General features: G+C 54.6%; 1 protein-coding gene across 1 annotated transcript; it reads right to left on the bottom strand.

Moving 5' to 3' along the window:
• Positions 1-4,316: 4,316 nt before the first annotated feature.
• Positions 4,317-16,440, bottom strand: LOC120392868 (C-type lectin domain family 2 member D-like). Its single transcript, XM_039517543.1, has 5 exons — positions 16,422-16,440; positions 8,542-8,625; positions 5,863-6,038; positions 4,953-5,062; positions 4,317-4,467 (listed from the first exon to the last, which is right to left on the bottom strand). The coding sequence occupies exons 1-5, from the start codon at positions 16,438-16,440 to the stop codon at positions 4,317-4,319; spliced, it is 540 nt and encodes a 179-aa protein (XP_039373477.1).
• Positions 16,441-25,454: the final 9,014 nt, after the last annotated feature.

Raw genomic sequence — 25,454 nt, 5'->3', positions numbered from 1 at the left:
AGTGGGTGGTGGTCTGCCAGTGTTCTGGTGCCTGTTGGGGGTTTGTGTTTCTTGTACTAACAGGTTTTAGGTGGGAAGGCTATGACCGATACAGAGGCAGCAGTGAAAGACACAATGAGGATGGCTGGATGTGGAAGCTGCGGCATTTACACGATCCTGGAGGGGGTACCTGAAAAGAGTTTCATCTGCATGAAGTGTCGCCTGATAGAGCTGATGGAAGAAAAGATCCGAGGACTGGAGATGCAGGTGGAAACTCTGCTCGAGTTTAGAAGGGGGTTCGAGCAGATAATGGAGCAAAGACATGAGGCTGAAGGGATAAGCTCAACTTGCAGATGGAAGCAGGACCAAAGAACTCTGAGGGGAGACTGCTGGGTGAGGCAAGTGGATGGTGGAAGCATGTGACTAAGAGAACCAGGCAGAGGCAAAGACGGGCCAGTGAAGGAGAAACAGAGCTCAGGGACAGGTTTGCAGAGTTGGAAAATGAAGAAGGGGCACAGCAGGTGGTCGCTGAAGGTGAGAGGGCAAGGAAAAAGAGAAGAGCAGCTAGTCCTATAGGATGAGGGGAAGAGTCAATGGAGATGACACCAAACATGAGCTCCAGGAGGATACGGGATGGGTTGCAGAGGATTGCAAGGGTGAATAGGAATCTAGAGGACTTGCAGCCAGTGGGGGTGCAGGGGATAGACTGGAGAATCACACTGTCACCAGGAAAAGGCAGGTCTACGTGATTGGGGACTCCTTACTGAAAAGGATAGACAGGCCTGTAACTAGAGCTGATCCGGAGAACAGAAGGGTGAGCGGTCTGCCGGGTGCTAAGATACGGGATGTGGACCTGAGGCTGAAAAGGATCCCAACGGGAGCAGGAAAGAATCCGTTGATTGTCCTTCATGTGGGAACAAATGATACGGACAGATTCTCGCTGGAATGTATCAAGGGAGACTATGCCAGGTTGGGAAAGGTTTCAGAGTAGCAGCCGTGTTAGTCTGTATCCGCAAAAAGAACAGGAGTACTTGTGGCACCTTAAAGACTAACAAATTTATTTTAGCATGAGCTTTCGTGAGCTGCAGCTCACTTCTTCGGATGCATAGAATGGAACACACAGACAGGAGATATTTATACATACAGAGAACATGAAAAGGTGGAAGTATGCATACCAACAGACAGAGTCTAATCAATTGAGATGAGCTATCGTTAGCAGGAGGAAAAAAAACTTTTTGAAGTGATCATTAAGATAGCCCATAGAAGGTGTGAGGAGAACTTAACATAGGGAAATAGATTCAATTGGTGTAATGACCCAACCATTCCCAGTCTTTGTTTAGGCCACAGTTAATAGTATCTAGTTTGCATATTAATTCAAGTTCAGCAGTTTCTCTTTGGAGTCTGTTTTTGAAGTTTTTTTGTTGCAAAATTGCCACCTTCAAGTCTGTCACTGAGTGGTTAGAGAGGTTGAAGTGTTCTCCCACTGGTTTCTGAATGTTATGATTCCTGATGTCAGATTTGTGTCCATTTATTCTTTTGCGTAGAGACTGTCCGGTTTGGCCAATGTACATGGCAGAGGGAAAGACGCTTAAGGAAATCGCAGCTCAGGTGATCTTCAGTGGGATTCTGCCTGTTCCTAGAGAAGGGCAACAAAGGTGTGACAAGATTATGGCGATGAACAGATGGCTCAGGCAGTGGTGCTATAAGGAGGGCTTTGGGATTTATGGCCACTGGCAAGCATTCATGGACAGAGGACTGTTCTATCGGGATGGACTTCACCTGAGTAAGGAGGGAAATAGACTTCTAGGATGGAGGTTGGCACAACTGATTAAGAGAGCTTTAAACTAGGAATTTGGGGGAGATGGCTGGGAGATGTCCAGGTAATCTCCACGCTGGAATTTAACATTGAGAGGGAAGAAAACAAAGTAAGAGAGGATACAGCCGTGGGCAGAAGAATGGACATAAGGAGGAAGGGTAGTGTAGATACCAGTCTAATAGGTGATACTGGTGGTAGAATGTCTGTGCCTAACCAGGTAAAGAATGTCAGTGAAGCCAGACAGCAAGAATTAAGATGTCTGCACACTAATGCGAGGAGCCTAGGTAACAAAATGGAGGAACTAGAGCTACTGGTGCAGGAAGTGAAACCGGATATTATAGGGATAACAGAAACATGGTGGAACAGTAGTCATGACTGGAGTACAGGTATTGAAGGGTATGTGCTGTTTAGGAAAGACAGAAATAAAGGCAAAGGTGGTAGAGTAGCATTGCATATCAATGATGAGGTTAACTGTAAAGAAATAAGTGATGGAATGGATAATACAGAGTCTGTCTGGGCAAAAAATCACACTGGGAAAGAAAGCTACTAGAGCCTCCCCTGAGATAGTGCTTGGGGTGTGCTACAGACCGCTGGGATCTGATTTGGATATAGACAGAGACCTCTTTGATATTTTTAATGAAGTAAACACTAATGGGAATTGTGTGATTATGGGAGACTTTAATTTCCCAGATATAGACTGGAGGACAAGTGCTAGTAAGAATAATAGGGCTCAGATTTTTCTGGATGTGATAGCTGATGGATTTCTTCACCAAGTAGTTGAAGAACCAACAAGGGGGGATGCCATTTTAGATTTGGTTTTGGTGAGTAGTGAGGACCTCAGAAGAAATGGTTGTAGGGGATAACATTGGTTCGAGTGATCATGAGCTAATTCAGTTCAAACTAGATGGAAGGATAAACAAAAATAGATCTGGGACTAGGGTTTCTGATTTCCAAAGGGCTACCTTTAAAGAATTAAGGAAATTAGTTAGGGAAGTGGATTGGACTGAAGAACTTGGGGATCTAAAGGTGGAGGCGGCCTGAAATTACTTCAAGTCAAAGCTGCAGAAATTATCAGAAGCCTGCATCCCAAGAAAGGGGGAAAAAATCATAGGCAGGAATTGTAGACCAAGCTGGATGAGCAAGCATCTCAGAGAGGTGATTAAGAAAAAGCAGAAAGCCTACAAGGAGTGGAAGATGGGTGGGATTAGCAAGGAAAGCTACATTATTGAGGTCAGAACATGTAGGGATGAAGTGAGAGGGGCTAAAAGTCATGTAGAGTTGGACCTTGCAAAGGGAATTAAAACCAATAGTAAAAGGTTCTATAGCCATATAAATAAGAAAACAAAGAAAGAAGAAGTGGGATCGCTAAACACTGAGGATGGAATGGAGGTTAAGGATAATCTAGGCATGGCTAAATATCTAAATACTTTGCCTCAGTCTTTAATAAGGCTAATGAGGAGCTTAGGGACAATGGTAGGATGACAAATGGGAATGAGGATATGGAGGTAGATATTACCACATCCGAGGTAGAAGCCAAACTCGAACAGTTTAATGGGACAAAATTAGAGGGCCCAGATAATCTTCATTCAAGAATATTAAAGGAACTAGCACATGAAATTGCAAGCCCGTTAGCAAGAACTTTTAATGAATCAGTAAACTCAGGGGTTGTACCGTATGACTGGAGAATTGCTAACATAGTTCCTATTTTTAAGAAAAGGAAAAAAAGTGATCCGAGTAACTATAGGATTGTTAGACATCTGTAGTATGTAAGGTCTTGGAAAAAATTTGGAAGGAGAAAGTAGTTAAGGGACATTGAGGTCAATGGTAATTGGGACAAAATACAACATGGTTTAACAAAAGGTAGATTGTGCCAAACCAACCTGATCTCCTTCTTTGAGACAGTAACAGATTATTTAGACAAAGGAAATGCAGTAGATCTAATTTACCTCGATTTCAGTAAGGCATTTGACATGGTTCCACATGGAGAATTTTTAGTTAAATTGGAAAAGATGGGGATTAACATGAAAATTGAAAGGTGGATAAGGAACTGTTAAAGGGGAGACTACAACGGGTCGTACTGAAAGGTGAACTGTCAGGCTAGAAGGAGGTTACTAGTGGAGTGCCTCAGGAATCAGTTTTGGGGCCAATCTTATTTAACCTTTTTATTACTGACCTTTGTGTTACAGCCACTCCCCTTGCTCCCCCCAAGCTACACTACTGACAATGTGGGATACAACTGTCAGAAGTGGGATTAATGCTCCAGCAGCTCAAAAGCATTTACTAAAGTCTAAGCACATTCTTATAATTCTAATACCTATTTTAACACACAGGTGAGCCAGCTTGACCCCAGCTGAGTATTTGTCAGTGTCCCATTGAGACATGGGGACTTTGACATGAGCTGATACCTGGTCTGTGTCACACCTACTCACTCCCCTGCCCCTTCCAAGCCACTGGGCTCCAGGAAGCGAGTGAACAGGAAATTTAACCTCAGTTCCAGGGCTAATTTTTGATAATACTCTTGTTATGAGCCTCCTTCCACTGCCGCCTCCTTTGCCTTTGTAAACGCATCAGGTTTGCTGCAGATCCAGTGTCTCTCGCTGGTGCATCGCAAGCTGCTGACCCTATTCTCGTCATTCAGATACGCGCAGTCACCATCAGCTGTTATCGGAAACCTGCAAGACAGAAGCTGGGGTGCTGGTGTCAGGCAGGAGTTGGGCGTTTCCCGGCAGTCGCAGACAGGGGGAGACACTCGTACAGCACAGGGAGCTGCTGCACTCACAGCCCCTCCTGATTCCCCCTCCTGCACCAGTTACAGGCCCCGCCCTCCACGATTCCCCCTCCTGCACCAGTTACAGGCCCCACCCTCCACGATTCCCCCTCCTGCACCAGCCACAGGCCCCGCCCCCAGAGGGGGGGGGCAGTGGGCAGCAGGGCCAGGAGAGGTTCTAAGATCAACTGGCCTCTATGGAGCATTTATGCCGGGGGGGGGGGGGATATTTTAACCCCAGTTCCTGCTCCCCCCACACACACAGCTGGGTCTGGATGGGCCCCTGCAGGCCCAACCCACCCAAACTGCCCCAGGGGGAGATTCCAGGTGAGTGTCAGCATAAGGAGCTGCAGTAATAACACACAGAAGAGCTGGATCAAAAAGACTCACAGGCGGTTGAATTTGGTGCCGTTGACCCATTTCCAGGGCTGGCCCAGCTCCTGCTCCCTCCGGAGGCCAATCCAGTGGTCAGATTTGCCTTTATAGCGCAGCAGGAAAGCCTAAAAACAGCAGAGGGAGAGGCGGTGTCAGAGCCCGACCCTGCTGCTCCCCCAGGCTCTGGGCAGGGAATCCCAGGTGGACACGGAAGGGCTTGAGTGTTTCCAGGGGGTGGCTGGGGATTTTCTCCTCCCTCTTACCCAGCTCTGGGTAATTCAGTATTAAACCTCCCACCCCAAACCCAGCCCCCCTCACCCCAATCTGCCTTGGGCTGGGGCAGCTCTTGGGTGCTGCTGGGTCTAAGCTGCATGGGGGGCTGGGGGAGGCAAGGCCACGTTCTGTGTGCAAGCCTCTCCATACAGAGCAGCTGAGCTCCCCTCACCAATGCAGGGGAAGAGGAAAGAAGGAGCCCAGCTGATCTGAATAAGGGATGCTGGGAGGGGCCAGGGATGAGAGAAGCCCCCCACCCCCCCAGCAAGTCAGAAGGGACCAGGGCTAACAGGAGCCTCCCCCATCCTCAGCTGGCTGCCCTGGAGCACTGGCTCTTCAAGCTGAGCTGGGATCTCAACCCCCTCTCCAGTCCCATGCAGCCCAGGAGACACCTGAGCCAGCCCAGCCCTAGAGAGGGACAGTCTCCTGTTGGGAAGGCTGGCAGGGGATGATCCCCACGGTCACACACTGACACTAGAGGAGCCCCGGATCCAGCCAGGCCTGGCATTCAACAGCTGGAAATCCAGTCCCTCTGGCCTCCCAGCACGAGAGGGCTCAGAGCTGCTCCTCGCCCCACAGGGGCAGAGCCCAGGTCCTACAGCAGCAGCTACTGCTGAGTCAAAGCCAGGCCATTGCAATGAGAGTCTCTCACCAGGTCCTGCAGGGTGTCGATCCCAGCCAGGGAGGCACCAAGGGAGGAGCAGTGTCTCTGGCTGTTGTTCCAGTTCCCTTCGGCCTCGGAGAAATAGTAGCATTTCCCTCGGTATCCAACCCAGCCGTCCGGGCACCAGGGGCCCAGGGCAGCTGGAGGACGCCTAGACAGCAACACTGAAAATGGGAACATAACAGATGTTGTAAGAGGAGACCTGCCCGTCTGTGGGGAAAGATGAGCCCCGGCACCCCAGGCTTCTGACACTCCCCTGGCAGCAGCTGGGAGGGAAGGATGCTGGGAATCCAGCCCCCAAAGGGGGTTATTTGACCCCCATCTCACTGGGCTGCTGTCTCAGGTTCACATTTAACAGGGATGCAACTGACAAACAGCTCCTGCTTCGAAGCACCAGAGAACCAGGCCCAAGGGGAGTGTTAGAGCAGAGGGTGGGCAGGGAGCTGCAGACAAGGGAACAGTTATCGGGCCAGCAGCAGGGAGAAGAGTGACACTGGATAAGTGGTCAAATTCAACATGATTTGCCAGGTCTGTTACCCCGAGGAATCCTGCTAGCCTGGGCCACTGCCCCCTCTCCCTGCTCTGCGCTCGGCTCCCCAGGAGAGGCAGGTTGAGATGAAGATGGGAACAAACTCCCTTCCCTTCACCAGACTGAACACCCGCTGCCCGGGACCATCCAGCACAGCCAGACGCAGGGCGATGGAGACGCTTGTTGTGATAAGTCTGCCTGGCAGGAAGGATTCCAGGGACACTCCCAGCCTGCGGGAACTAACACAGCTCAGAGCTTTTCATCCCAGGCACAAGAGCAACACCCGCAGGTTCAACAGAGCAACAAAAGCCAGGTGAATAGCTGAGAAGTGAAATAACTTTCAGTCAGGGACACGAAATTGAGCTCCAGTCACAGGAAATGGCCAGTTACACTGACTGGCCAATTGCAACCTGATGCATTTCTCACCTACAGACATTTCTGCCCCCCAATACAGGAGCTAGCCGCTCTCACCTCAATGTCACCCTTTCAGTGCCAGGGAGAGCAGCAGCAGCGGGGCCACTCATGACTAACACCAAGCAGCTATTGGCAAGGTCAGTGCAGTAGGTGAATAACCAGAGGCAGGGTTATTAGGGTCAATATGGGGAAGAGTGGCTAAGCCAGTCCAAACACCATGTCAGTTAGTCTGCCCACCCCCACACCTCCCGCCCCCAATCACTCCTGCTCACTCTCAGCCTCAGGGGAATTTTGTGTTATCTCCCAGCCATTTTTGTGCATGTCACTTTTTTTGTACCTCATTTTGCACCACAATAATTCCGTAGCTAGTTTAAGCCTTCCCCTGGGGCTGGGCCATCAGTACATACGATGCTTTATAGTCCTGCTCAGTGTGTGATTTGTGTCACTCGTTTCAGGGAGCAACTGCAGCAGGGGCACAACTTCACATCCTGTACAGAGCTGGATATGGGAATATACAGGCCCCTGGGAGAAAGGCTGCCAGGCCTGTGGGCCCTTCCACTATTGCCTAGGAGGGACAGGGCACAGCAAGGAGCCCCTGACTGGTGCCATCTCCACTATATGACCCCACTGCATCCTGGGGGCTCCCTGTACCCGCAGGTTGGGAACCCCAAGCTCTCAGATCCCACCTTATGCTGTGTGAGCCAATGCTGCCCATTCCAATAGCCGGCCAGTGCAGCAGCAGAGAGCTGGGACTCACGGCCCACTTGTAGCAGAGCAGCTGGCACTGGTGTAAGGATGGGGAGGAAGTTACATTACTGCAAACCCCTTGCACAGATGTGCCAGAGCAGCATGTTCTGCTCTGGTAACTTACTGCAGCCAATTGCACCAGGGGAAGCCCCTTTCTGCACCACTGCAGTGCATCTATGTGAGCAGTTTGCACCAATCCAATTGCACTAATGTCATTACATTGCACAGAGGGTTCCTAATGCAGACAGACCTGGCTTCACCCCCTCTGCCAGCTGCTAAACCCCCCTGGGGCCCAGTGATCAGATCCCAGGGCAACAGATAAATCACATACCAGATGGTCTCAGCCCCCCCTTCCCCCAGACTATTGGGGGATACAGCTGGGTTCACGCTCACCATGAACAGCCGCCCTCTGCACTAGCACTCGCTGTCTGTGCAGGTGGGGCAGTCAATGGCCCTATGGGACCCTGCACTGCCGAGGTCACTAATTGGTGGGTTTCACACGGCGTTAATGGAGGTGTCTGTGCTGCGTTCTACAGCTCATTTCAGTGACACGCCAGCACCTGCCAGCCCGGCCCTGGGCACGACCCGGGGATGCAGGAAGGCCAGGCTGGTACCTCAGGGCAACACGCTGCAGGCAGAGGGCCCAGCTCATCGCTGCCCTGCACCTTCTCCTGTCAATCACCCCCACTCTGCACGGGGGTACCAGTGACTGTGCCTGGGGCCCGGCAACAGTGACTTGGCCCCAAGGGCTCAGAGCTGGGCTGGGGGGAGCTAATGTCAGTCAGATCATCCGACACAGAGAGCGCCCAGGTGCAGGGGTCTGGGGGGAGCAGGAGGAGGGTCGTGGAGGAACATCCCCCAGGAATCCTCTGTCCCAGGGGCAGAAGCCAGACAGGCCAGGAGGAGAGACTGTGACTGTGGTGGCTCCAGGGGGAATGGGATGTGCAGAGAGGGGGCAGGGAGGGCTGAGAACTCACCTGACAGGACAATAACAGCGATGATGAGACCTAGGGACACGGCTGTGAGGGCGACTGTGCATCCCCTGCAGTTACGAGGAGGTTCTGAAAAAAACACAAAGACCCGTCAGGCCGGGCCGCGAGGACACGTCTCACCGACAGCACCAGGGCTGGAGCTGCCCTAGAACATGCCCCGTTCTGTCGATGGCTCCTCCCATCAGACGCTCTGGGAGAGGAGCCCGGAGGCTCAGGCAGGCTGGGGCTGGCAGAACAGTCCCTCCTTCCCCTCAGCCCAGTGCCCTCCCTGGCACCCCCAGCCAGGCTGTCACGGGGCCTGGTGAGCTCAGGGGCACAGAGACAAGGACCCGCATGTTCTGGTGGCAGGAGCTCAAGCTGCCCCCACCCCTGCTCTGCCCCCTGCCGAGCGCTGGCTGGGCCCACACTGCCGAGGGCGCCTGTCCCCGCACACTGGGGTCTCACACTGGCCACACACAGCAGAAGGGGGGAGAAGGAACCAGGCAGAGATGGGCCAGGGCTGTGACAGGGGGTCTGACACACCCAGCCCAAAAGGCCCCTATCAGGGCCGGCTCCAGGATTTTTGCCATCCCAAGCAAAAAAATTTTTGACTGCCCCCTTTTTTGTGCCCTCCCTAACTCCACCCCTTCCCCAAATCCCCAGCCCCGCCTCCTCCCCCGGGCCTGCCGCATTTCCCCTGCCTCACTGCTTCCTGCGGCCCCCCTGCAACCCGGCGGCCCCCCTGCAAGCTCACCTCCACTCCACCTGCTCCCCTGAACATGCCGCCACTTGGCTTCTCACCCCTCTCTGCCAGGCTTGCCACGCGCAAAGGAAGCGGAGCGGTGGCGGCGCGCTCCGGGGAACAGGCAGAGGCGAGCTGGGGCAGCGGGGGCACATTTCTAGGGGCAGCATGGCCAGCGCTGGAATGCCACCCCTAGGAATGTGCCGCTCAAAGCACCTGCTTGTTTTGCTGGTGCCTAGAGCTGGCCCTGTCCCCTGCACAGCCCCATGGCCACCGCTGTGTGCACAAGACAGCAGCCGTGAGCCGGGATCGGTGCCCTGAGAGCCCCTGGGGGAGGTCCAGTCCCTGCTGCCCACAGATAGGGGGTTGCTGGCGGCAGGGCCGGCTCCAGACCCCAGCGCGGCAAGCACGCGCGTGGGGCGGCCCTTTCCCGGGCGGCAGGCTGGGCGGCGGCCCTGCCGCTGTCAGGCGTGCGGGTGGTCCCCCGGAGCCCCGGGACGACCGGCCCTGCCGCTGGCATGACTGCGGCGGGGGGGTGCGTCCCGCGGCTCCTGTGGACCTCCCGCAGGCATGACTGCGGGAGGTCCACGGGAGCCGCGCGACCAGCGAACCGTCCGCAGCTGCGGGAGGTCCAGCCGAGCCGCGCGACCAGCGGACCCTCCGCAGTCATGCCCGCGGGAGGTGTGCTGCTTCCGGGGCGCCTCCCGCGCATGACTGCTTGGGGCGGCCAAAAAGGTAGAGCCGCCCCTGGCTGGCAGGGGTGGCGCTAGGCATTTTGCCGCCCCAAGCACAGCAAACAGGCTGCCAACCTCCCACAGGTGTACCTGCGGGAGGTCCGCCAAAGCCGCAGGACCAGCGGACCCTCCCCAGACAAGCCGCCGAAGCAACCGGCCTGCCGCCCTCGCAGCGACTGGCAGAGCCCCGTCCGGCTTGCCACCCCAAGCGCTGGTGCCTGGAGCCACCCCTGGCTGTGGGGATGCAGTTCAGAGGGGGCATTAGGGCGCTTTTGCCCATCAGTTCAAACGCAAAGAAACAGAGTCTGCCCTGGGTAGCAAGGGAACAACGGGGACGCTTTTCTCAGCACAGAGAAACGTCATTTTCCCTCCCACCCCAAAACCATCCGCTCCCGTGATTTGTTCCGCGGGCAGCGGAGTTCTTGTCTCTGGAGGAAACTTCAGCTCCTGCAGTTTAACCGCTTATTTTGCCCCCACCCCAATAGACCCCCCTCCCCACCCGATCAGCGCACAGCCCCCTCCCCACTACCCGACCCCCCCCGCCCGACCCCTCCCCACGCGATCAGCGCACGGCCCCCGCCCCAATAGACCCCGGTTCCCCAGTGTGATCGATGCACCCACCCAGCTCCCTGCTCGCCCCCCTCCCCGGTCCGTGCACAACGCCAGCCCCGCCTCACCTGCTGGCGCAGACCCGCAGCCCCCGATCGCTCCACAGGGAGCCGGAGCCCGGCTCGCAGCTCGCCCAGGCTTGTGTCCCCCGGAGCCGGAGCCCCCCGGGGAGCGGGCTGGGAGCGAACCCGGCTGGCGGGCAGAGGGAGCAGCGAGGGGACGGGCGGCACCGCCGGGAGCTGCCCGGCTCGGGGAGAGGGTCCCGGTGCTGCAGCCCCGCTCAGCGGAGCAGGTCAACAACCCCCAAAGTGAAATGCCCTGGGAGCGGGCTAGGAGCAGAGGCTCCGGCAGAGCAGCGCCGCTTCCCTGCACCGGCCTTTTTATACCCTCCGGGTAACCAACCCCAGTGCCTGAGGCTCTAACTTTTTTTTGCCGCCCAAAGCAAAACAGAAGAGCCCCGCCCCGCCAGCCCCGCCCCGCCGAGCGTCACACCGCCCAAAGCCCCGCCCCTGAGCCTCACGCCGCCATAAGCCCCGCCCCCTCAGAGCCGCGTGCCGCGCCAAGCCCCGCCCCCACAGCGCCACGCCCCAAGCCCCGCCCCTTCCGAGCGACGCACCAAGCCCCGCCCTCCAGTACCTCGCACTAAGCCCCGCCCCTAATAGCGACGCGTTAAGCCCCGCCCCAAGCAACCGGCACCAAGCCCCGCCCCAGGCACCCCATGCCGCCTAAGCACCGCCCGCCCGAAGCCCCCAGAGCCCTGGCACAGAAACAAAAAAAATCCCCCCAGCGCTGCCCTGAGGAACCAAAAAACAACAAACCCCTGCGCCCCCCCCCCAGGTGCCGCCGCAAGCAGGTGCTTGGTCAGCTGGTGCCTGGAGCCGGCCCTGCAAACAATGCAGCTGCTAGGATCACAGTTCACTGTCAGTTCCTAACAAAATGTTCTATTTTCTGAGTAGTTGCTGCAATGTTGAGTCTCCACAAGGTGTCAGCACTGAACAACATTATATTTCCCTGCTTGTTAATCAAGAACAGTTTGAGAAGCCCTGTCTTAGGGCTTGTCTACACTACAGGACTATTTCGAATCTACTTAAGTCGAATTTGTGGATTCGACCTTAATAATTCGAATTTGTGTATCTATACTAAATACACAAATTCGAACTTCTGAGTCCACATTCACGGGGCCAGCTTCGACTTTGGAAGCGGTGCACTGTGGGAAGCTATCCCACAGTTCCCGCACTCCCCGCTGCCCATTGGAATTGTGGGATTTCCCCCCAATGCATGCTGGGGGGAAAAATGTGTCATCATTGAACCGTCAATCACGCCCTCCCTGTCTTCCTTGAAAGCGCCGGCGGGAAATCTGTTCGCGCCCTTGTCTGGTCGGTTACAGCGCGGACGCCACAGCACTGCGAGCATGGAGCCCGCTGCGATCATCGCTGCACTTATGGCCGTTGTCAACTCCTCGCACGTTATCGTCCACCTCTTCCACAGTCAGATGCTGAGAAACCGGGCGAGGAGGCTCCGGCAGCACGGTGAGGAGAGTGGCGCAGACCTCTCAGAAAGCAGGGTACGCCGGGCAGTGGAGATCATGGTGGCAATGGGTCAAGTTCATGGTGTGGAATGGCGATTCTGGGCCCGGGAAACAAGCACAGACTGGTGGGACCGCATAGTGCTGCAGGTCTGGGATGACACAGAGTGGCTGCGAAACTTCAGGATGCGTAAGGGCACTTTCCTTGAACTGTGTGACTTGCTGTCCCCTGCCCTGAAGCGCCAGGACACAAGGATGCGAGCAGCCCTGAGTGTGCAGAAGCGAGTGGCCATAGCCCTCTGGAAACTTGCCACGCCAGACAGCTACCGGTCAGTAGCGAACCACTTTGGCGTGGGCAAATCTACCGTGGGGGTTGCTGTCATTCAAGTAGCCCACGCAATCGTGGAGCAACTGCTCTCAAAGGTAGTGACTCTCGGAAATGTCCAGGTCATCATAGATGGCCGCGCGATGGGATTCCCAAACTGCGGTGGGGCTATAGATGGGACTCACATCCCTATCCTGGCACCAGCCCACCAGGCCAGCGAGTACATTAACCGAAAGGGCTACTTTTCAATGGTGCTGCAAGCTGTGGTGGACCATAGGGGACGTTTTACCAACATCAACGTCGGGTGGGCGGGCAAGGTTCATGACGATCGTGTGTTCAGGAACTCTGGTCTGTTTAGACGCCTCAGGCAGGCACTTTCTTCCCGGACCACAAAATAACGGTTGGGGATGTGCAGATGCCTACAGTGATCCTCGGGGACCCGGCCTACCCGCTAATGCCCTGGCTCATGAAGCCCTATACAGGCGCCTTGGACAGTGAAAAGGAACTCTTCAACTACCGGCTGAGCAAGTGCAGAATGGTGGTGGAGTGTGCTTTCGGACGTCTCAAGGGGAGATGGCGGACCTTACTGACTCGCTCGGACATCAGCGAAAAGAATATCCCCATAGTTATTGCTGCTTGCTGTGTGCTCCACAATCTCTGTGAGAGCAAGGGCGAGACCTTTTTGGCCGCTTGGGAGGTTGAGGCAAATCGCCTGGCTGCTGTTTACGATCAGCCAGACACCCGTGCTGAGAGAATATCCCAGCGGGAAGCGATATGCATCAGGGAGGCTTTGAAAGCGAGTTTCCTAGCAGAGCAGGGTAACCTGTGACTGTCCACTTGATTTTAAGAGAGCCTGATCATAAACCAAGTTTCCCCCACTTCCGAAGGACGTTTTAAAACTAAGGACATGTTTTAGTAATTAATAATAAATCTTTCGTTGACTTTGCATTTCTCTTTCTTCGTTGAAACATGGAAGCATTCTGTGCTGGTTAAGGTGTGCACTGATGGGTGGGTTTGCAGGAAGGGGCGAGGGGTGCCGTCTTTGGATAGGGGTTAACATGACGGCTGTGGGTTTGGGCGTTGGAAGGGGTGAGGGGTGTGGGGGAAGGGTGAGTATCTGCCCCTGGATGAGGTCTCTTTTTGGGGCTCAGGGCACCGGGGAGGATCGTGACTACGGTCCAAGTGCATGTGAAGGGAAGCCTGCCTTTACATTCGGGGATGGCAGGCACCAGGACCCTGCACAAGCATACACATCAAGGAAAGACCCGGGGCAGCATACACCACACAGACTGTCCCTGGTGCCTAGTGACTGCAGTCTGTGTGTGCCCTGCAGTTGACCCTGCAGCCAAGTCTGTAGCATGGCACTGTGGGCTATGTAGTGAAATTAAAATCCCCCCCCCCCCACACACAGAACAACAGAAAGTCTTCTGACACCAGAAACGTGACGGAAACAGTCAGTAACACCAAACCGCTTTTAATAATGTAGTGGGGGGTTTGAACTTGGAGTTGGGACTGGTTGATGCTGTAAGGAAAGAGCTTGTACAAATTTACAGCGCGAGAGTTGTCTCGAACATTATCTGTGTGCTGCGGTGCAGGGACAGTTCTCACGGCCCCTACCGCCCCTCCGTCTTGTCACTTTGGGTGAGGGGGGGACAGGACTTCTTGGCGTTGGAGGGCGGTTGCAGATGCACTGCAGGGGGGCTCTCTCCTCCTGACTGCGGTCTTGCAGAACATCTACAAGGCGCCGGAGCATGTCCGTTTGCTCCCTCATTAGACCAAGCAGCGTTTGAGTCGCCTGCTGGTCTTCCTGCCGCCACCTATCCTCCCGTTCCAGGTGTGTGCGATGCTGCTGACACAGGCTCTCCCTCGACTGTCTCTGCTCTGCCGCCTCCGCTCTGGAGCTGGCCATCAGTTCCTGGAACATGTCATCCCTTGTCTTTTTCTTTCGGCGTCTAATCTGAGCCAGCCTCTGCGAGGGGGATGCCGGGGCAGTCCGGGAAGGAGCCGAAGCTGTGTGATGCGAAAAAGTAGGTGATTTCCTTGAACAAATACATGTTTGCCAACAGTAAACACAGTCTAGTCAGTTTCAGTTAAGAAGACCAAACAGGGAACCAAGTCTCAGGAGATCTCGGAACTAGTCCGAGATTTCGGAATACGCTCTCATTGGCGGCGCGATTGCACTGGATAGCGCACAAGCGAGGAGAGACAGCTGCATCCCTCTTGCACAAAGTCCTGGTAAGCCTTACAGTACAGAGTGCTTATCAGTTAGTGCTTAGCTGTGCTCTCCTGCTGGAGGCAATGTGCAAAGCAGAAAAGATGACCGTTTTGCGGCACCTCCGCCAGTGAACGGGAAAGATCCTGTATGCTTTTCCTCTGTGGCCTGCAACACGTGGCTGTTAAGCGAGCGTCATTCTTATGCAAAGTAAAACTCTGTTAAGCGAGGGTCATTCTTATGCAAAGTAAAACTCTGTTAAGCGAGGGTCATTCTTATGCAAAGTAAAAGTCTACCATGCACAATAGTAACAGTACACTAATTCCACTAATTAGATGCAGCACTTCCACAACGACATCACCCTGAGGCGTGTCAGGAGGACTCAGAGAGAGCGGATGCTCACAGAAGCCCTGCACAGACCAGGACCATACGCTGCCATGCTCGTCGAGGCGATGGTCCCCCTTTACCTGAGGATGGCCTGGCGCGGAAGAGTGTGTTTCAACGGAGCACCCAACAAGGCACCTCTACCACGGAACCTCCTGCTGAGGCTTTTCCAGCTGCTCTCTGAGAGCTTTTTTGAACTGTCCCCAGAGGACTATTGCTCCATTCCTATCTGTGTAGACCTGCTGTTTGTATAGTTTCATATTTAAAAAATTTTATATAGTATTTCTATTTTTTATATATATCCCTGTTTCTTAAAAAAATAAATGTTTCCCTGTTTGTAGCACTTACCGCCTGATCCTTCCCCTGATTCCGAGTCCGGGTTAACGGGCGGGACGGTTGGTAGGGGATCTCTGTGAGGGTGATGAAGAGATCCTGGCTGTCAGGGAAAGCGGGAGTGGGTTCGATGTCGCCTGCGCCGTCCTCCAAAGACCCTTCCTCATCTTCCCCATCGGCGAACAGGGAGGAGGAACTGTCCTGGTACACTATTCCGTCCTCAGAGTCCACCGTCACTGGTGGGGCACTGGTGGCAGACCCACCTAGAATGGCATGCAGTGCCTCGTAGAAGCGGCATGTCTGGGACTGGGCTCCGGAGCGTCTGTTTGCCGCTCTGACTTTTTGATACCCTTGTCTTAGGTCCTTCACTTTCACGCGGCACTGCATCGCATCCCGGCTGTATCCTTTGTCTTTCATGGCTTTAGAGACCTTCTCGAAGGTCTTCGCGTTCCGCTTGTTGGAGCGCAGCTCCGAGAGCACAGACACCTCGCCCCACACAGCGATCAGATCCTGGACTTCCCGGTCACTCCATGCTGGGGACCTCTTTCTATTCTGGGATTGCCCAGACTCCTCTGCTGGAGAGCTCTGCATCGTTGCAGGTGCTGCGGAGCTCGCCCCGATGTGCAACCAGAACGTCAGATTCAAACCGCCCAGACAGGAAAATGAATTCAAATTTTCGCGGGTCATTTCCTGTGTGGCTGGCCAGAGAATCCAAGCTCGGACTGCTGTCCAGAGCGTCAACAGAGTGGTGCACTGTGGGATAGCTCCCGGAGCTGCTAAGTTCGATTAGCATCCACACCAAGCCTAATTCGAGCTAGCAAGTGCGAATTTAGCGTTACTCCACCTGCCGGGGTGGAGTACCAAATTCGAACTAAAGAGCCCTCTAGTTCGAATTAAATGGCTTCCTGGTGTGGACGGTTGAGCGGTTAGTTCGAATTAACGCTGATAAATTCGAATTAAAGTCCTAGTGTAGACCAGGCCTTAGGCAGTTGATTGTTCTCCAAACAATTGGGATAGCTGACCCAGGTCATTCACCACCATGCTAGCATGGCTGCCAGCCATAGCACTTCATTGGTGGTGATTTTGTCAGACCATTTGGTTCCCATTGTGCTGTGCAGGTGGTGTTGCAGGCAGTAAAGTTTTTGGCTATGGTGACGATAGAGGGGGCAGGTCTCTAACGAGTGTAGAAGTCAAGGGAGCAGAGCAGCTCTGCAAACTTAGCATTTTGTGGGCATTTTAACACATTCCCCCACCACGTCCATCTTGACCATAAGAGGGGCGGGGCGGTGAGGGTGCTCAGAAAACAGTCCCTTATTTTTTAAACACAAAATTGGCCACTCTACTGCGGAACAATGGGCAGTTAGTTCTCTTTAAGCAGAGCCCACTGCTGTATGAACTCAGGGCTTGGCTACACTTACAAGTTGCAGCGCTGGGAGTTACAGCGCTGGTCATGCAGCTGTGTAGGGCCAGCGCTGGAGTGTGGCCACACTGACAGCTACCAGCGCTGCAGTGTGGCCACACTTGCAGCACTTTCCAGCGCTGTATTGAGAGGTGCATTGTGGGCAGCTATCCCACAGAGCACCTCGTCCCATTTTGGCGCCGTTTTGGCGCTGAGTATTGTGGGAAGGGGAAGGAAGTGTGTGGGTCATTCCGCTTCCTGTTCCAACGCCCCGTGGTGCATCGCTTCACATCCCAGCAGTCTGTCTTTCTGGCAACGTTTGGCGCCATTGTGAGTGTCTTTCTGCTCTGTGTGTGAATCGCGATTTCTGTGGGAAATGGAGCCCGAGCTGCTGAGGACTGTGCTGATGAGTGTCGCCAGCACAACACGTTTGGCAGTCGAGCTATTCCTTCAGCTCCAAAGTGACAGTGAGGAGTCTGACGATGATATCGATATCGATTCTCCTGCCGCGTGTGACACTAAAGTGCTTGTGGCATTCACGGAAATGCTCAGCACCGTTGAACGCCGCTTTTGGGCTCGGGAAACAAGCACTGAGTGGTGGGATCACATCGTCATGGAAGTCTGGGATGATGAGCAGTGGCTGCAGAACTTTCGTATGAGAAAAGCCACTTTCATGGGACTGTGTGCTGAGCTCGCCCCCACTCTGCGGCGCAAGGACACAAGATTGAGAGCTGCCCTAACGGTGGAAAAGCGGGTGGCCATTGCAATCTGGAAGCTGGCAAATCCAGACAGCTACCGGTCGGTCGGGAACCAGTTTGGAGTGGGAAAGTCGACCGTTGGAATCGTTTTGATGCAAGTTTGCAAGGCAATTAATCGCATCCTGCTAAGAAAGACCGTGACTCTGGGGAGCGTGCAGGACATTGTGGATGGCTTTGCACAAATGGGTTTCCCTAACTGTGGAGGGGCAATAGATGGGACGCATATTCCTATTCTGCCCCCCCCCCCACCTGGCATCAGAGTACGTTAGTCGTAAGGGGTATTTCTCTATGGTTCTCCAGGCGCTTGTGGATCACCGCGGGCGTTTCATTGACATTTACACAGGCTGGCCTGGAAAGGTGCATGATGCACGCATCTTTCGGAACAGTGGCCTGTTCAGGAAGATGCAGGCAGGGACTTTTTTCCCAGACAGGAAGATCACAGTAGGGGATGTCGAAATGCCCATTGTGATCCTTGGAGACCCCGCTTACCCGTTATTGCCTTGGCTCATGAAACCCTATACAGGGAAGCTTGACAGGAGCAAGGACCGGTTCAACTACAGGTTGAGCCGGTGCCAAATGACTGTGGAGTGTGCTTTTGGCCGTTTAAAGGCACGCTGGCGTTGCTTGTATGGGAAGCTAGACTTGGGGGAAAGCAGCATCCCCGCGGTTATATGCGCTTGCTGTACCCTCCATAATATTTGTGAAGGGAAGGGTGAAACATTCAGTGAGGCATGGACCACCGAGGTTCAAGTCCTGGAGGCTGAATATGCACAGCCAGAGAGCAGGGCTAATAGAGAGGCCCAGCACAGGGCTTCAAGGATTAGGGATGCCTTGAGGGAAGAATTTGAGGCTGAAAGCCAACAGTAATGTTTGCTGCCTTGCATGGGAGTGAATTGCACTGTTTACACTGTTATTCTATTATCCCTAAAATGATTTGCAGTGCCTCTTTCTTTACTGGGCTAAGGTATCTTTCACTATCTGCTATAATAAAGACTGTTTTCAAAGCCAAGAATTGTTTTATTGAAAAGAAAAAAACTTCCTTGACAGACAGACACACAACATTTCATGAACACAAGAGGGCAGGGGTGTGGGTTGGTGAACTGTACAGTCACAAGTTTGCATATGTCCTGTCTGGAGTGCTGTTTAACGAATCCTGCACTTCAGGGTGCATATACTGCATGGTGATGGGGGTTGAGTGCAGAGGGTAAGGGTGGTAGGTATCAGGGCTGGTTGGTGAGTGTACAGGTGTTGGAGGCAGCTGGTGGTGGTAAGAACCTGAATGCTGGGGAAAGGTGGTTTGAGCTGACATTGGGGCACAAGGCAAAAAGCTTTGGGACGGGGCGGGGGGAGTAGCACGGTAGTGCTCTGGTTGCATGGCAACGAGTGACTCGATAGAGTCCGCTTGGCGCGACAGGATGCTTAGAAGCTGCTCTGTGCTTTTCCTTTTGGCCACTGCATTTCTCTTGCGGATCCTGCTTTCCCTCTGGCGGATCTTGCTTTCCTTCTCTCTCCACTCCTTCAATTCCTTTCTCTCTGTAGCAGAGTGATGAAGAACAGTTTTCAGCATGTCCTCTTTGCTCTTTCAGGGATTTTTTCTCAAATTTTGAAGCCTCTGTGCAGTGGAACATCTGCTCAGTCCAGTAGTCAAGGTCACTGTAGAAACCCAGAAATGACAACATTTAACAGGGGCAGCATTGTATCCACTATCTCCAGACATGAATTATGAGGGAGTTCTCACTTTAGCATTCTTTTACCACACGCATAACACGACAGAAGCCACGAAATGGTGAGTGAGGGGTGCTTATAGAGGGAGAAGTGGGGCTTGATTGATAGAGGGGAGCTGGTTGCTTCGGGTAATCTGGAGTGATAGAGGGGTTGAGTGAAGATGCAGCTGCAGGGGTGATCTTCACTATCTCCCTATCTCTTCACTAAAGAGTCTCCCAACATTTTTCACAGGAGTTAATCCTGGAAGATGTCTCCCTGCTGCGAGTCACTAGGGAACAGCGGGAGGCTCTTTTACAGCAATGTGGATTCCGCCCGGGACCCTATGCGGCTAGCCTGTGTTCAGAAATGGTCCCCCCACCACTCGCGGCACAGTGGCGCGGGCGCGTCAGCGTGACTGGGACAAGAAATACAGTGGCTCTGCCTATAAACCTGCGCAGGCATATTGCCCACGCTCTGGCTGAAACTTTTGCTGAGATAACTGAAGCAGATTACCGCGACGTGATAGACCACATCAACGGGCTACTAGTCTGGCATGCATGCAGCCATAACCCCCCTTCCTCTCCAGAAACATTTCCACCCAGAAAATAAAAGCCGCTTACCGGTAACCCGCTCCTCTGCTTGTTCTTCTGCAACTGCTGGCTGCTGCGATTGGGTACTTTCCTCCTGGCTTGAGAAGAGCTCCTGGCTGCATGCCTCCTGGGACTCTGGGGTGTCTTCCCCCATCCCAGGAGCTTCACTCGCGGTTTCCTCCCCCCCCCCCGCCGCCGCCACCGCCTCCGCCTCCGCCTCCGCCTCCTCCTCCTCCTCCTGTCCCCCAGCCTGCTCAGAAGTGTCCATCGTTATCCTGGGATTGGCAGTGGGGTCACCCCCAAGTATCTCGTCCATCTCCCTGTAAAAACGGCAGGTCGTGGGGGCAGCTCCGGATCGGCGATTCCCCTCGCGGGCTTTGTAATAGGCACTCTGCAGCTCTTTAACTTTCACCCTGCATTGTAGTGCGTCCCGATCATGGTCCCTATCCAGCATGGCCCTTGATATCTGCTCAAAGATATCGTAATTCCTACAGCCGGAGCGCAGCTGTGCCTGCACAGATTCCTCCCCCCAAACACTGATGAGGTCCATCAGCTCGCCATTGCTCCATGCTGGGGCTCGTTTGCCACGTGGAGGCATGGTCACCTGGAAAGATTAACTGATTGCACTCCACACACACCTGGCTGCAGCAAACAGGAAGGAGATTTTTAAAATTCCCGGGGCATTTAAAGGGCGGGTCACCTGAGGCAAGAGCAGTAGAGTGCAAACTGATGAGCAGAGTGGCTGAACAGGAATTCTGGGATAACTCCTTATTCCCTGGAGGACACTTAAAGTGCTGGTGAGTGTCCACACCTGCTGAGCAGCGCTGGATCACCAGCGCTGCACTCCTTATACCCCTGCCGGGATGGGTTTTCAGCCAGCGCTGCAGCCAGGGAGTTGCAGCGCTGGTTGTGCCCTGCAAGTGTGGACGGGGTGTAATTGCAGCGCTGGAAAGCCTCCACCAGCGCTGCAACTTGTAAGTGTAGCCAAGCCCTAAGGGAGCTACTTTGTACTGAGCCTTGGGCTAAAGTAATAAACAGGAGAAGCCTGACAGCTGAGATCATACCCCAAAGCCCTGAAGATGTTGGGCGGGTTGCGATTATTTTCCCCCTCCAACTATCTGGACTTTGTAATGCTGGAGAGTGCTGCCAAGGGACAGCATGTTCCCTCCTACTGTCAGCTAAGATGGCGTGACGATGTTCGTGAAGGCAGAGCTGCATTTGCATTTCTCTGAGCATGTAAGAACCAGGGCCTGTGTGCCATGGTAGTGTCCTGTCTGCTATATACATGTGTAAGGGACAACACAAGGTACAGGGAGGGTGACCATATTTCCCCAAAGGGAAAATGGGACACTGCCTGGGGCTAGTCTGAGGCCCGCCCCCCTCCAACCTGGGGCTGGCAGCAGCTGCTGGTCTGAGCCCAGGGCCGGCTCCAGACCCCAGCGCGCCAAGCGCGCGCTTGGGGCGGCATTTTGCCGGAAGGGCAGCAGGCGGCTCCGGCAGACCTTCCGCAGGCATGCCTGCGGATGCTCCACCGGAGCCGTGGGACCAGTGGACCCTCCGCAGGCACGTCTGCAAGAGGTCCCCCGGAGCCGCGGGACCACCGACCGGCAGCGCGCCCCCTGCGGCATGCCGCCTGCTTGGGGCAGCCAAATTCCTAGAGCCGCCCCTGTCTGAGCCCATCCCATGCAGGGCCAGCCTGTGCCACTCACTCCCACCTGGGCTCGTGGTGCTCACCTGAGCCCTCTCTCCCCCCGTAGGGGCTGGTGTCACCCCTCTTTTCCCATTGAACATTCCTCTGCACCCCACTAGGGGTTGCTTCGCACCCCACTTTTTTGACAAATGCCCAGTTTTGCCAAAAAAAAGTCAGGACAGCAGGGACAGGGCTTAAAAAAGGGACTGTCCTGGCCAAAACAGGACATGTGGTCACCCTAGGTGCAGGCCAGTGGGGGAGAGCTGGGCCCATGGATCATCAGTAACAAATGGGGTCTTTAGCTTCAGTGGGGACCCACTGACACTTTCATTTTTAACAACAAGGAGTGTGTTAGTCTCTAAGGTGCCACAGGACTCCCTGTTGTTTTGGCTGATACAGACTAACACGGCTACCCCTCTGAAACCAATTTAATTTTTGTCAGCATTACACTCCTGCTTAGAGTGACCAGATGTCCCGATTTTATAGGGACAGTCCCAATTTTTGGGTGTTTTTCTTAAATAGGCACCTATTACCCCCCACCCCGTCCCGATTTTTCACACTTGCTCTCTGGTCACCCTACTCCTGCTGCTGAAAAGCAGCTGTCAGAACTGGGGCAGGCCAGGGTCAAATGTGGGTCACAGAGACCTGAATCTCTCCCCTCTCCCTCCACTTCCAGCCTCACACCTGTGCCTCCCTGGGTGGCTACAGGCCGGTCACTTTCTCCAACTGCCTCTTCAAATCTCTCACTCAAGCCCTCTGTCACGGAGCCACAGGGTCTGGGATATGCCCCAGCTTTTGAACAGTCTCTTAAAGCAGTGGTTCCCAAACTGGGGTTCGTGAACCCCTGGGGGTTTGTGAAATGTTACAGGGGTTCTCAGGAAAAAAATCCCTAATGGCGGACAGAGCTGTCCCTAGGGTGTGTTAGGACATAGATATTCAGGCCTGTCTGCAAAGGCCTATACTTTAAAAATTTAGGTCTATTCTTATCACTTAGTTATAGAGGGATAAAAGAAAGAATCAAAATCACTGTCTGCCTTCTCTTACTGTGACAGTCTGAGGTCTAGTTCTTAGGCTAAGGCCTTCGGCTAAGCAGCAGAGGCAGCCATAAGATGGGAAGTGTATGGTCACATCCCCACATTTCAAACTAGTCACATTGAAATAAGGTGCTACTGGGCTGTTAGGAATACAATCCTGTCCTGATATTCCTGTCACCTCCAGAGAAAGGGAAGAGCCTAGAAGATGTAAAAGGAAACTTACCCATATTTTTCCGTGTATAAGACGCCCCCATGTATAAGACGCCCCCAACTTTTCTAACCCCAAATTCAGGTTTTTTGTTTTGTTTTGTTTTCTTTGCCGCTCCAGCCGCGCTTCAGCCGTCCCCCCCGACTTTGCCGCTCAGGCCCAGGAAGAGAACGCCGAGGCAGGGGTAGAGGGGCCGAGGAGGGCCATGCGCCCCGGCTGGTCTCCGGCAGCGGCCCTGCCCGGCTCCTGCCGCATCCCTCCCCGTCCGCGCGACTCCTGCCCTGGCTCCGCGTCCCCAGCCGCCCGGCTCCCGCGTCCCCGACCCCCGGCTCCCCAGCCCCGGCCCCAGCCGCCCAGCTCCCAGCGTCCCCAGCCACCCGCTCACCGGCCGCCCAGCCCTGCGTCCCCAGCCGCCAGCCCCGGCCCCGGCTCCCGCGTCCCGACCCCCGTGTCCCCAGCCGCCCGCTCCCGGCTCCCCAGCTGCCCGGCTCCCTGCGTCCCCAGCCGCCCGGTTCCCCAGCCGCCCAGCTCCCGGCTCCCCACGTCCCGGCCGCCTGGCTCCCGCGTCCCAGCCCTGCGTCCCTGGCCGCCCGGCTCCCCGGCTCCCCGTGTCCCTGGCCGCCCGGCTCCCCGCGTCCCCAGCCCCACGTCCCTGGCCGCCCGGCTCCCCGCATCCCCAGCCGCCCGGCTCCCCATTCCCGCGTCCCCAGTCCCGCGTCCCCAGCCGCCCGGCTCCGGTAGTGCGGTCTGGGCACTGCGGTGGCCGCGACCCCACCTACCCGCATGCCCGGCTCCGGACACTGCCTGGCCCCGTGGCTCCGGCCGTGCGACTCCTGCTCCTGCCCCTGCCCCTGCCCCTGCCCCGGCCCCGCGCTCCCAGCTCCAGCCGCGGCTGGACTGTAGCGCCGCCAGCCACGTGCAGGCAGCGCGGTAAGGGGGCAGGGAGGGGGTGTTGGAGAGAGGGCTGGGGTGTTTGGGGGTGGGGGGGTGTATTGGGTTTGGGGGGGTCAGAGGGCAGGGAACAGGGGGCTTACTTCCGTGTATAAGACTACCCTCAATTTTTAGTTTAAGGATTTTAGGAAAAAGTATAGTCTTATACACGGAAAAATACGGTAGCTTGATAGCAGCCTATCTGGTCCAAAATCACCAAAAGTGCCCCTTTCACTAGAGGAGATTAAAGCAAAGATGCAGGGAACCATAAAAAAGGGTTCTTCCCTTCCTAAAGTGGAAGCCAAATTTGTCAACTACGTTAAGAATTGTTTCAGGACACAGGACCAGAAGGTTATTCAAGCTCTCTGGCAGTGGAGACAGACTCTGTAAGGCCTGGTCTACACTAGGAGGTTATGTCAAATTTAGCAGCATTAAATCAAATTAACCCTGCACCCGTCCACACAAGGAAGCGATTTAGTTCGACATAAAGGTCTCTTTAGTTCAATTTCTGTACTCCTCCCTGACAAGAGGAGTAGCGCTAAATTCGACATGGCCATGTCGAATTAGGCTAGGTGTGGATGGAATTCGACGCTAGTAGCTCTGGGAGCTATCCCACAGTGCACCACTCTGTTGACGCTCTGAACAGCAGTCTGAGCTCGGATGCTCTGAACAGCCACACAGGAAATGACCTGGGAAAATTTGAATTCCTTTTCCTGTCTGGCCAGTTTGAATCTAATTTCCTGTTTGGACATCGTGGCGAGCTCAGCAGCACTGGCAGCAATGCAGAGCTCTCCAGCAGAGGTGTCCCTGCAATCTCAGAATAGAAAGAGGGCCCCAGCATGGACTGATCGGGAAGTCTTGGATCTGATCAGTGTGTGGGGCGATGAGTCTGTGCTTTCGGAGCTGCGCTCCAAAAAATGGAATGCAAACATCTACGAGAAGGTCTCCAAAGCCATGAGAGACAGAGGATACAGCCGGGATGCAACGCAGCGCCGCGTGAAAATCAAGGAGCTGAGACAAGGCTACCAGAAGACCAAAGCGGCAAACGGACGCTCCAGAGCCCAGCCCCAGACATGCCGCTTCTACGAGGCACTGCATGCCATTCTCGGTGCGGCCATCACCACTACCGCACCACTGACCGTGGACTCTGACGATGGGGTAGTGTCGACGGCCGGTTCCTCTGAGATGTTCGCGGACGGGGAAGATGAGGAAGCAGATGAGGACGACGAGGCATTCGACAGCGCTTACAATGCTGATTTCCCCGACAGCCAGGATCTGTTCATCACCCTCACTGAGATCCCCTACCAACCCTCCCCAGCCGTTAACACGGACCCCGAATCAGGGGAAGGATCAGTCGGTACGTGCTTTAAACATGTAAACATTTATTTTTAACAGAGCAGGAATAGTTACTAGTTGAAAAGAAGGTCTATACATATGGGGATAGAACAAAAATCCTCTTGGGAGATCTCCACAAAGCTCTCCTGGAGGTAATCGAAAAGCTTCCGCAGGAGGTTCCTGGGGAGAGTGGCCTTATTGGGTGCTCCGTGGTAGGACACTTTTCCACGCCAGGCTATCAGCAGGTACTCTGGGAGCATTGCCTTCACGAGCATGGCAGCATAGGGCCCTGGTTTGTGCTGGCTTTCACGCAGCATGCGCTCTCTATCTCTGTCAGTGATCCTCCTCAGAGTGATCTCGCTCAGCGCCTCCTGCATTGAATTAGGGGAATTAGGGGAATGTTAGTA

Source organism: Mauremys reevesii, unplaced genomic scaffold (genome assembly GCF_016161935.1).
Source record: "Mauremys reevesii isolate NIE-2019 unplaced genomic scaffold, ASM1616193v1 Contig12, whole genome shotgun sequence".
NCBI classification, from domain to species: Eukaryota; Metazoa; Chordata; order Testudines; family Geoemydidae; genus Mauremys; species Mauremys reevesii.
This window is presented reverse-complemented; position numbering and strand designations above follow the sequence as displayed.

Coding starts and splice junctions, on each gene's coding strand:
- LOC120392868 (XM_039517543.1), bottom strand. Junction 5,063..5,862: donor TCGACACCCTGCAGGACCTG/GTGAGAGACTCT, acceptor TGCTGTTTTTAG/GCTTTCCTGCTGCGCTATAA. Junction 4,468..4,952: donor GGCACCAAATTCAACCGCCT/GTGAGTCTTTTT, acceptor TCTGTCTTGCAG/GTTTCCGATAACAGCTGATG.